The sequence below is a fragment of the Abramis brama genome (assembly GCF_963993115.1).
Source record: "Abramis brama genome assembly, chromosome: 2".
Lineage (NCBI taxonomy): Eukaryota > Metazoa > Chordata > Actinopteri > Cypriniformes > Leuciscidae > Abramis > Abramis brama.
Window position 1 is genome coordinate 27,091,141 of NC_139964.1, and position 12,829 is coordinate 27,103,969.

The 12,829-nt window shown below is 38.3% G+C and overlaps 1 protein-coding gene across 1 annotated transcript in view; it reads right to left on the reverse strand.

Moving 5' to 3' along the window:
• tbc1d9 (TBC1 domain family, member 9 (with GRAM domain)) overlaps positions 1 to 9,578 on the reverse strand; it is a 32,996-nt gene extending 23,418 nt beyond the window's left edge. The window contains exons 1-2 of the mRNA XM_084106740.1: positions 8,964 to 9,578; positions 1,482 to 1,592 (exon numbers count right to left, since the gene is read on the reverse strand). Of these exons, the coding sequence (XP_083962866.1) occupies positions 1,482 to 1,592; positions 8,964 to 9,084 (232 nt within the window). The 5' untranslated portion in view covers positions 9,085 to 9,578. The remainder of the gene's footprint in view (positions 1 to 1,481; positions 1,593 to 8,963) is intronic.
• Positions 9,579 to 12,829: the final 3,251 nt, after the last annotated feature.

The following is a 12,829-nucleotide window of genomic DNA, read 5'->3' on the forward strand; positions in this document are numbered from 1 at the left end:
GTGAAATATGAACCAGCATTCGCAGTTGCCCCTAAACCAGATTAGCTCAGAAACAAGAGCACTCTCCGCTCCTCTGGGAAGCCAGCGCTTTCTTTCGGCTTCAGACATTATGCTCTCGGATAGGGTCGGATAATATGATGGTGAATACTGTGTGACGGTGATACAAATGTTATTGAAATATCTTGTATTCCACTCCATGTTGTCCCTTCTCTTAAGAACATGCTCTCCGATGTCTGACCATTTTCATATTGTTGATGTAGGATCATTTTGGACAGCTTTATTATCCCTCCACAAATTAAATACTAATAAACTTCAGGCATTCTTTTATATACGTCTTTGTTTTTCATTTTCTTACTGAATATTGACTGAACTTCTTTTTTAAAGAAATATTTACTTAACTGAAAAATTATCGAAGGCTACATGATTGTGTTAATGTACCATTTATTTAAAATTATTAATTTAAATATGTTTATTTTTATTTATGTTAAAAAAATAAAATACTGAGATAAATAAAATAGTGAAATAGTTAATTGTTCAATGTAGTGGTATTTGGTATTGCTACTGGCTACCAAAATCTGGGTATTATGACAAAACTCTCTGTTTCTTCAAGTGTAAATTACATAAATCACTCCTACACAAATATATCTACTGTGGCAAGAATTGTATAGCAGAATCTGTACTGGTTTAATTTAATAATTTAATGCTTTTTTGCCTTTTTTAACCAATATTTACTTGAATGAAAAAATGCCAATGTTTTAATACAGAATTTATTAAGAATTAATATTGTTTTAAATAACTTTATTTGTATTTACATTTCTAAGTATAAAATAAAATAGAGAAGTTAAGTTTAAAAAAAAACCAGCAAAATAGTAAGCTAAAAATGAAAGTGTTGCAATTGCAATAGTTGTGCAATAAATAAACTTTTATAGTGAAACTGGTATTGAGAAATTCTGAAAAATCTGACTGCTGAAACATTGGTATTGTGACAGAACTAATTCCATGTCTCTTGATATGCAAATAACAAAGTAGACCAGCAAAAAAAAAAATAGATCTACGAATCTATACTGGTTGACACATTTGTACCATTGCATGCCGCCCAGGCCTAACGATTGGTTCCTGACATGGCGCTTTAGTTTCAGTGTGTATCGCTGCTGCCTAACATAACCAAAGGCGCTCTCAACATAAGTGCTCTTAATTGCACATTAACCGCGCTCGCTGTCCTGCATCAGCAGACTCTTCGCATCCCTGCACAAATTCCAATTCCTAACAAACCGTGGCTTTGCTGAAGCATTGATTCCTGCATTGAAGTTTTGAACCTAAAATGAACTTTAAAAAGCCAAGGCAGTAAGCGAACGAGCAGCGTTTGAAAGAAAAGTGGATTGATTTCCACTAGGGCATGAGGTAATGCTCCGGCAGCGAGAGGCCATCAGGGAGCAGGCGGGATGTGAGGGAATATTCCAGAATAGGAAGCAGTGTGTTACCGTGGGCGATGGTCCAGTAAACCAGGGAATCGGGGGTCTGGTAGAGGATCCTGTACGGGGCCACACGGGCACTGGAGTCCAACACCACGTCAAGGGTGCCAACCAGCAGACCTGAGGGAAAACAGACAACACACGCTCAGGATGACGATGATGCTAGGATATCAGTAGCCTAAAACAGGAGAAATCAACAGCACATGCAAAATGAGTTCATTTTAGACAAATATGAGTAGAGGCGGGGCTAATTAGATACAATCAAGCTATTTTAAGGCATAAAAAAAATTCAAAGAAAACAACGTTTAAATATGACATTTTGTTGATCAAAGATGAGTTAAGGAATACAATTATTAACTACAGGGGGACTTTAAATATATTTTAGTTTAATTTATTCATTAGTTTTAGCTCGTTTTAATTTAAGTTAAGGGATCAAATGAAGACTCAATGGAACATTTCCTGAATTATTTGTAAAATATTCCTAAGAAGACCATGTTAAGCTCACAAGCATGAGAGCGTTAAGAAAGAGGTGTTATTGTATACAGAATATTGTAACTGCTTTAGGAACAAAAATGGTATTATGGTGGGCAAAATTTACTTATTTCCATGAATTAGTTCAAACTGTATATTTCAAAGAAGCGATTCATTTTAGCATTTCGCAGTAAAGAAAGATCTTCAATCTGCTTGGTTATGGTGGCTGTTTGGTCAAACTGATTGTTCCTTTGACTGAATATATAAGTGTCACATGACTGTAATATGCTGATGTGAACAGTTGTGCTGCTTCATATTTATGTGGAAACTGTGATGCATTTTTTTCAGTATTCTTTAATGAACAGAAAGTTCAAAAGAACAGCATATCAATCATGACAGCTGCTGCACGAATAGACATACATGAATCCAGTAGCAGATCTAGGCAGGTGGAGCTGGGGAGGTGGAGGGGTTTCAGAGGAACTCTGATGGCGCACAGCACAACTAGCTTACAGCGAACACTGAACCAGACTATTTAAATCTCATTAGCTTCAGGATCAGCAGAAGCCAATCAGCTTGTGCCTTGTGGTAACAATGTGATTGCTAGCAGATTGCACGTAAAGGACAGATCACTCTGTGCCATCTAGAGTTTCATGACTGAATTAGATTTTTTTTAAAACAGAAATCTTTTGTAACATTACAAATGTCTTTACTGTCACAAAAAAAAAAAAAAACACCAAGGCACTCGAGTAATTTGTTTTTAGAAAAATATAAAATACCTCATGGCTTAGGTATTTTAAAAACATGTGACAAGCACAGGTGACTAAATCTGTCACTTTTGATCAATTAAATGCATCCTTAATGAATAAAAGTATACATTTGGTTTTAAAAAAAAAAACTGACCCCAAACTTTTGAACGAAAGCCGGCTGCTTGTAAGGCCCCTAGGCGAGCCTGCAACCATTGTTAACTGCTTTGACGACTCCACCTGAGGAGCATTAGCATTGCCGCAGGGCAAGACGGTGCTATTATCAGTGTCAGAGCATCAGACACCACACACAGAAACACCTGCAAAACCTGCAGATCAGAGCAGGAGCTTCTGCCTCAGGCATCAACGCTCTCTTTATCTCCAGCTCGCATTCTCGCTCTACGCTCAGGTGGAAATACAAAACCTACAACATTTCACAATCCAACGTGGATTGGACAGGGTCAAAAATGGGATTTTAGAGGTGGGAAAGAAGGCAGGATTTTCATGAATAACAGGTTAAAAAATGTGAAGGTGTGAAGAGAAAACCATACTTAAAGGTGCTCTAAGCGATGTCACGTGTTTTTTAGGCCAAAATATTTTTGTCACATCCAGCAAACATCTCCTCACTATCCGCTAGCTGCCTGTCCCCTGAACACACTGTAAGAAAACGCGGTCTCTGTAGACAGCCCAGGCTCCACAAACGGCAACAAAAACAAACGGGCCCAGCCTGGACCACGAAACATAACAAACAGTGTTCCAGCCAATCACCGACAAGAATGATTTGGGGTTGGGGGGTTAGTGCGCGTGCACATGAAGGGGGGTGTGGGGAGGGGAGGAGAGAGAAGCATAAAGAGGGAAGTTAGCTAGAGGAGAGATGTCCAAGACAACGACTAACGTTAAAATGGTATATTCTCTTGAATTTTGATATGGCCGACACACGACCAAAGAGACGACGTTCCGATGAACAAATAACAAACAATAGGGAAAAGGAGAAGGTGTCGGGAACTCCGCCGGCAGAAGGGCTTCCAATCCGACATTCAGCTGGCTCTGTTTTTGCCGGACAGGTGGGTAAATCCAGTTTGTTTTTTCTAAATCCACGGAAGGGAGGGGGGGTGGGGGGACGGGATGAGGAGGAGGGAGGGTCGAGCTAGCCTCCATTTTGTTTGACAATACTTTGAACGTCAACAAGAAGTGACGTCACCCAGCATCGCTTAGAGCGCCTTTAAGTAAAAGCAGAGATACCTTACAGCGACCTTGATTTATTGCAACAACAAAAAAAACTGCCTCTTAAACGTCCTCAGAAAACACTAGTTTATTAATAAACAATTAATATGTCTCCTTGCTATTTTTACCCCGACACATTCATAATCATTAGGTGACTTTTGCCAGTGCTTTAAGGCAAGCTTTATGCATGCGCTTGAGCGTGAGGTATATTCCGCCCCCCAGTGGCCTATATGAGTCTTTGAGTCTGTAAAAAAAGTCAACAAACTAAAAAAAATAAAAAGTTTTTTTTTTTTTTTTTAGGTAATATGTAAAGTAATCTTTTTAATTTGATAATTTGTTTATTTCATAAAATTGGTATCGAAAAAGGTATTGTTCAGGAACCGGTATCGAAGTCAAAGTATCGGGATCAATATCGAATTTTTTTCTAACAATACCCAACCCTAACAGTAACTAAATACAAATTACTCAAATACAAATAAAACCAGGAATGTGTATTAAGAGATAACATATATGTAGTCGTTTTTGACGTAAAGTCTCTGTGACTCTGTGATTTTTCAGGGATTGAACAGGGATCCACCAAAACAAATCTGGCTTCCCGTTTTTGCTCGAGCTCATGTGTGCAATAACACCCCCCTCCTCCAGAACACATGACTTTCTGTTCCTGCTTTTCATATGCTCGGATGAGCCACGGTTTCCTTGGTTGCGGAACAAGAGAGCAGAGATTTGAGAATACTGTAAGGATCACATGATCTATTCAGTTGCAGAGATATATTCGGTTGTTTATTAGCCTTCGTGCCCACAGGCAACATTCAACACATTCTTTAATGAACCTTCTTCAGTTCAAGTACTTCAGGTTTCCCTGACAGGCAGAATCAAACAACAGCCTTCAATATGTCAAGTGTCACAGTATATTGATATAATAACATTTAAGAAGCTAATTCATTTACAAATGCATTCAACATTCAACTTTAATGATTCAATTTCTTCTAGAAGCATGAAATATTCTACTCTTGGATCATGAATATTAATTAAGCTGCATGATTGGACAGTCCCAGAACTCCTGCCATAATTAATATTCACGCACTATGGCTTAAGTTCATACCGTTACACAGTAGCAACGTCATTTAACATTTTATATTAAGGTGCAATCCCATAGATTTCATGCAAAATCACTTTAAACTCCGTAATGAATATGGGCAACAGGATATGAGGTCATACTCTAGGGTTTTTGTATTTAAATGACAAATTAAAAAAACAGGTAATAATAAAGACTATTGTACACTGCCCATTTTGACAAATGTAGTAGGGCTTCACTACACAGCTTGTTACAGTCATGCTTGTGTTCCCCTGTTCACATGTACATAAATCCTGGGAACACAATTCAATCAGTCCAGCGCTTCTGATGTCTTGTTAGGACGTTTGGATGAAGAGTTGTGGGAGGAACATTTCATTGTTGTCTTTTCTCTTCCTAAATATAGGATGTTCTGCTCTCAGTTGAATTCATTTCTACTGAGAGACAAACAGCCTTTTCAGCGCAGGGACAAAATCCATATCCAGCATCAACCAGATACATTGGATTGCATAAAAAAAACAATGGAGCTGTTGACTTCACCCGTATTTAACTACAGGAAAGTAGTTTGGCCTCCTACTGATGCCTGAAGCCTTTGCGTAATGGCCTGCCCTGGACTAAAAGGCAACTGTGCTGGATGCCCCTATTATGCTATTTTAAAGGTTCCTAATTGTTTATATAAAGAGTCTCCTAAAACTACAACAGATTTACATGCATAAAAAAAATGGTAAAATAAATTCTCATAATAAACATTGCAGCTTTTATCATAGTGTCTGAAACGGTTTGATAAAGGAGTCAGTCTAAGCCTCCTCTGCTCTGATTGGTCAGATGACCCAGTCTGTTGTGATTGGTCTACTCTTCTCTGATTGGTCAGATGACCCAGGGCATGTTCAAGTTCAAAACGGTGCGCAACGTTTTGCTACGGTTTCCGGGTTGAACGTCATGTTTCCTGGAAACGGCGTGCACCGGTGTGCAACGGGGTTTGAGATACGTTTTCTCTTGTTTGGTGGGTGTGTCAAAACTAAAGTCCAATCAGCAGCAACATGTATATAAAGCAAGTGGTATTAAAGTGAACTCGCAAAATGGGTTCAAGGAAAGTAATTTACAAATTTGTTTGATGCAGTTCGGTATACACAACAACTGAGGATATTAGAAGACATGTTTGTCGAAAGTTTTATTGTAAAAAATATAGGATATCAACATAATGATGTAGTTGTTTATATTTTTAGCTTCATTGCAAGTATAGAAATAAACAATGGTAATTAAGTGTTTTTCCTAAAAATGAGAAAGAAAATACAGGGTATTAAAACAGTATGAACTACAAATAAAGTCAGTATGTGAGGCTAAATAGATGTGTTTTAGTCTGAATTAGGTGTGTGCTTCCATTTCAGTTTCAGCAATCCCTTCACTCGATTATGTTCTCTTTTGTTCTGGGCGGCAAGTGCAGTTACTGTAACATCGGGCATATTTTGTAGTATTAAACACATATTTATACCGACTTCATCAGGCTCCGAAAATTCTTCACAAAGAACACAAAGAATGGCCTTCTCAGCTGCCATAGTTGCAACTCTTGCGTCATCAGAACAGTGTGTTCAACGCATCACCGTTTCTGTTTAAAAAACGTTGTGCAACGTTTTGTCGGGGCTGAACGCAGCCCCAGTCTGTTGTGATTGGTCTACTCTGCTCTGATTGGTCAGATGACACAGTCTGCTCTGCTCTGATTGGTCAATGACCGTCTGTTGTGATTGGCCTACTCTGCTCTGATTGGTCAGATGACCCAGTCTGTTGTGATTGGTCTACTCTGCTCTGATTGGTCAGATGACCCAGTCTGTTGTGATTGGTCTACTCTGCTCTGATTGGTCAGATGACCCAGTCTGTTGTGATTGGTCTACTCTGCTCTGATTGGTCATATGACCCAGTCTGTTGTGATTGGTCTACTCTGCTCTGATTGGTCAGATGGCCCAGTCTGTTGTGATTGGTCAACTCTGCTCTGATTGGTCAGATGGCCCAGTCTGTTGTGATTGGTCTACTCTACTCTAATTGGTCAGATGACACAGTCTGTTGTGATTGGCCTACTCTACTCTGATTGGTCAGATGTATTATATTGGTCAAATATAATCTTTAAAGGTCAAAAAGGTTGAGAATCACTGCTTTAGAGGAGACACATGTGGGAGAATTTCTACTGAGATTTAGATAAGACCAAAGCAAACGTCTCCATGTGTTCTACATGCAATCTAACTGCTGTCAAGGAGAAAGAAGCGAGTTCTCTGTTGTTATTTTTTGCTCGTAAATGGAAGACGTAGAAGAACCGTATGCTCTAAATGAAAATAATCAAAGCAATAACACATTTTTTTTTAAATCATCTACACAACTACATATAGTCTTAGTTCATTTCACTTTTTCTCTGGTAAAAAATGTCACGTTTAAATAAAAATCAGAAGATATTTCGGTTTGATGTATGCAAACATACCGAACACATACATGTGCTTGTTTTTCCTAATGCTTTTTTTTGGCCAATCGCCGGCTACCCACGACTCTCCGGGTCAGTCTTCTGGGCCGTGCCAGGCTCACTGACTCTCACTGGCAACTGGCACACAGCTCGCACATTTATGTAACAATGACATCATCTTTCCTCGCTAGAGTACGCTTTGTGTCTGTCTTTTCTCACTGACAGACACAAAGAGGTAGGCGCACAAATCCCAGCAAAATTTTGGCTTACAATATTTGATCTCTGCTATCATCCACACCAAGTTTTATCCGTAAACACCTTGTTTTTCAAGAACTCCCCTCAAGGCTCCAGGATGATATCTGTCGATCAGAGATAAAGAGGCTGACAGAGAGCGCCACACATACCTGTCCACCTATAAACACTGGCCAGGTCAGCAGGTGAGATCAATAAAACACATTTCACAACCCCAAACCAGATCAGCTTTCTGTCCAGGGACAGTGATAATAAACTGAACCATACAGAGCCTGTTTGGCCACTAATATCTTACTAGAAGGACTTTTAGTGGCTCATTAGATGGATCTCTATACCGCCATACCAGTTAATAAACCAATATTTGGTCATTCTGATCAAAGCAATTGAGTTTGTGGAACAGTACTAAAATCTACTGAAATTGAATTCTAAATTAAGCATATTTTTTCACTCAGCCAAACTGATATATAGATATAAGTATCAGCCATTGAAAAAACGTGTCAACCACTGGTTATTACAGCCACATTAAGAAGCATCCAACAAAAACAATACTAAGATGCATTTATATGGTGCTTGAATCCATCTATCTCTGCATGGCCTGTTTACAGGGATGGGAATAATATGATTATGAGGCTTTTTAGATCCACATGGGTCTATATTGGCCAATATGCACAACCATACATCAATAGCACACACTAAATAGCCTATATGGAAAACTTGATTCTGATTGCTCAGCCAAGTATCAGCAGTCTGAATAATAACTGCTGTCAAGAGGAACACTGCAACTGGCTGGAAACATACTTTCTTGTCCTGTTCAATGAATATTCAAATCAATATTTCAAAATCTAACTTAAACATTTTCAAAGCATTAGGAGTTGAAAAAAATTAAAGATACTGGATGATAACAAGGATAAGCAAGTTTTGCACAAACTCGTCCATGTCATTTTTTTTACAGTCTATGGTCATTACAGCAAAAAGTAGACATACTAATAAATATGAAACATTAATATATTTAAACTATGCTGATGATATCATTTGTAATAAAAATAATGCAATACATTGGGAAAATGCCATATACATTTAACAAATAATTAAATATATTATAATCACATCTGACCACACAGGTAAACGCGCACGCGCAGGTGCCTCATCGTTCACGCGGCGCGACCCAAACCCAGCACGCGTCCACGTGACTGTACAGGCATGAATGAAACACACCTGTGCATAAGCTGTCATCATAAATAACACGAGCAAACAAGCAGTTGATTCAGTAATCATGGTTTTACCCGCGAGTCCTCCTCCGCCGTCTCCATGGCCCTTTCTCTTCTGCAGGATGAAATACGGGTTCGCTCTCTCTGTCATCCATAACGCGCTGGCCAACAGCACCTCATCAGGGTTCACCCACATCTTCAGCTCGAGTACATTAACAAATCTTATATACGTGGTCCAGTATAGAGTCGCTGCCCAAAAGCTTATCCAAGCGTCAAATCGCGCACCCGATACAGCCAAGCGACGCGCTTCGAAGATCCGACGGCGATGTAAGTTATAGCAAAATACTAAGCTGTCAGTTAACTACAAAACTTAGTGTGTCGAGCAGATCGATAAATATTAAAATATGTGCATTTAAAAATGTATATAATCCTCCTGGAGCTCCACAAGACGCACGCGCGCGCGCACCTCACACAAATAATAACACCATGAACACCTTTTCCTTAAGGACGACAACGACTTTAACGCCTAGCAGAGCCCTTGAAATGCAGAACTAGTGAGTTCCGCTGATTCATAGTGAGAGACAAAGATATTTTCAGCGTTTACACGAGCTAATGAAGCACGCAAAACAAACAATGCCTAACATCTCAGCCGTGTTTTATTGATGCTCAACTCACTAGCGCCACTGCAGCAGGGACGGCGGCGCGCGCTCAGCCTGCGTCATGGGCAGGCCATTGTGACGTAGTGATTGTGGGCGGAAAGTACGTTTGCTCATGAAAAAAGGAAAATAAAAAAGATTGACAGTTTATCTTGACTAAAACAAAATAAAAATATAATTTAAGGATTCTTATGAGCTCAAAATGGGTCCAACTAAGGTATCGCTATCAATACTGTAATAAAAATAAATAAATAATAGCCAAATGAATACATGAAAAAAAATCATAAATAGGATTTCATACATAGAATATAGAACTCATTATTAGACTTTATTTATTTTGCATGTATTAATTTGACTATTATTTATTTATTTTATTACATTGGGCCTATATTATACACTTAATTTCATCTTTGGTTGGTTCAGTTAATAAAACCATCAATAAACAAATAATGTCACCTATATAACAAACACATTTAGAATAGGCCTATATTATATATATATATATATATATATATATATATATATATATATATATATATATATATATAGGCCTATTCTAAATGTGTTTGTTATATAGGCCTAGCATTTTCTTGGTTCAATTAATAAACCCATCATAAAAAAAAATATGAATGTGTCTCTGCTTATTGTCTGAGTCTGGGCCAGGGTTCCCTCAGTCAACTCCTCTGCTTGATTATCAAAATATTGTCAAAAACATAATGATGTCATGAATTTCCAATTGATATTTTACAACAAAAGGACACACGCTCTATTTTTGCAATTGATATTTAACCGGTTGGGTGAAATTAAAACCCTCATTCTACACAAATAGGTCAAGTAAATAAAACATAGGCCGATGTTTACATGAGGTGTTTCCCCGTCAGGTGGGTGTAGCCTACGTGATATGATCTGAAGTGTATTTTTCCATGTGGCTAACCGCTGTGTCACTTAGGTTTAACACCCCTGCTCGACATGACAGGTGGTACAGGTTGAAGTTCAAAAGGACGAAGCAAAACAACCGCATAAGCAACCACAACGACAGGAAAACAGAGGTGCAAGCAGCATCATGCATCTATTACTGAGCTCCTGCTGCTGTGGTGGTTCATCATCTGCTGGCGGGTGAGAGAGATCAAGCTCTTTCCTAACTAAACCACAGCAAGAAAACAAACAACAAACAAGCTTGTGTTGGCGGCGCTGAGGAGGCTGAGAAGGAAAGTGGTGTGAACTTGGAATAAGTGATAATGTACAGTCAGCAAAATAAACCTTCACGGGGCATTGTGCTATCTTGCTTAGATTAGCTTATTAGCTTAAAGCTAAGAAAACAAAGTTTTGAATTAATCATGTGACAGCAGAATGTTGAGGTTGGCCAATCAGAATGAAGTATTCCAGAGAGCTCATTTGTAATAAATGAAAGGCATGAAACATAAGTTGCGATAGTCGTACCTTTTGTGACGTATTTACGAGTGAAACGGCTTCTCGAACAAGAACAAATGCAGGGCGGGGCTTGATTTTGTCTGTGGGGAATTGATGGATGGTTGTGGTTTGCTATTGGTGGATCTCATGTGAGTGACAGGTTGCCCCGCCCTCACGCCAGTGAACACATCATCAGAGAAGAGAAGGGATGATGCTGTGAGAGGAAGGGGAAGTTATTTTGATTAAAGATTATGAGGGCACATGAATTAAAAATAATAATAATGATGTTGTAAGGCCGGCACAATTGGCCCAACGACAGTTTCCAATAGTGCGGGTGAAGGTTTCCCGCGCATTCGGTCTTTTCAGTGTGGAAAACTAATTTTATTCCAAATAAACTTTTATCTAAGTCCATTTAAATGTTAAAACGCTAATTGACTATTGGCCAATGGTCTTATAATTCACCTACACATTTGATTATTCTATTTATACTTTATTCAAATTACACTTTAAAGGAGAAGTTCACTTTAAAATGAAAATTCTGTCATCATTTACTCACCCTCATGTTGTTTCAAACCTGTATGAATTTCTTTCTTCTGCTGAACAGAAAGGAAGATATTTAGAAGAATATCAGTAACCAGACAGTTTTTGGGTCCCATTGACTTCCATAGTAGGAAAAAAATATACTATGGAAGTCAATGGGACCCAAAAACTGATATTCTTCTAAATATCTTCCTTTCTGTTCAGCAGAAGAAAGAAATTCATACAGGTTTGAAACAACATGAGGGTGAGTAAATGCTGACAGAATTTTCATTTTAAAGTGAACTTCTCCTTTAACATTTCCATAACATTTCAAATCTCGCACCAGCCGGATACAGATCTCATAATAACAAACTCTTCAGTCTTGCTCATGAGTGATTGACTAATACTTTTAGATGCCGCACCATGCTTGCTTATTTCTAAAAGTATGCTATTTACTCCTCGTAGAACACTTAATTAAGGTCAGACTATATCTAACCAGAGGTCTTTAAGCTGACCAACTTAACTTCCTCTAATGGTAACTTTATATAATCATGCCATTGTTTTCCATGTACAATTAGATATTACAATAATCAGAGGTTGAGGCTCACACTATTTAGATTAGTCTAACAACACTTTGTTGCTCTAAACGGAAATTCCATTATTAGCCTCTACAGTCTAAGTATACATGATGACTAATGCACATAAAACATAAAACATCAGTCGGTGTGTTTCTCTGCTCCACCTAATTTGAATTTTAGTCCGATACTAACCTGAGTGTAGAATTGTGGTGTTATGGACTTTACTAAATCTAGAGTCAATCAGAAAAAACTCAATTGTAATAATTTATTATTGTCAGGTTTATGTATCATGCCAATTACATAATCAATTCAAAATGACCAATACAAAACATCAAATGCTCAGAAATAAAGAGTAAAAGATGCATAGGCTACCTGACTTTAGAAAAATACATAATGCCGAGTGCCTGAAAGATCTGATCTGGTTATCGCCCTGAGGCTTTTGCAGCATTTCTTTAAATACCAAGACCATGACAAAACATCCTCCATGGAGACATGAGCTAACAGTGGGAATTTGCATTGCTCAAGGTCCCAGATCTGGGTAGTTTACACCTTACTGAGGACAGAAGGTAATTTAGATGAAAGACCCTGTCCCTGGGAGAGGTCACACACCCACCACGGTAAGCAAAGTATCTCTAAACTCATAAAACCTTTATTACCTTCTGGTTTACTTCTGTGGAGACGAGGCCATTGTACCAGAGACATTTTCAATGATACCAAAAATGTTTAGTGTTGTATGGTAATTGTTCACATGAACCATTTTGGGTGAATTTCAGATGAT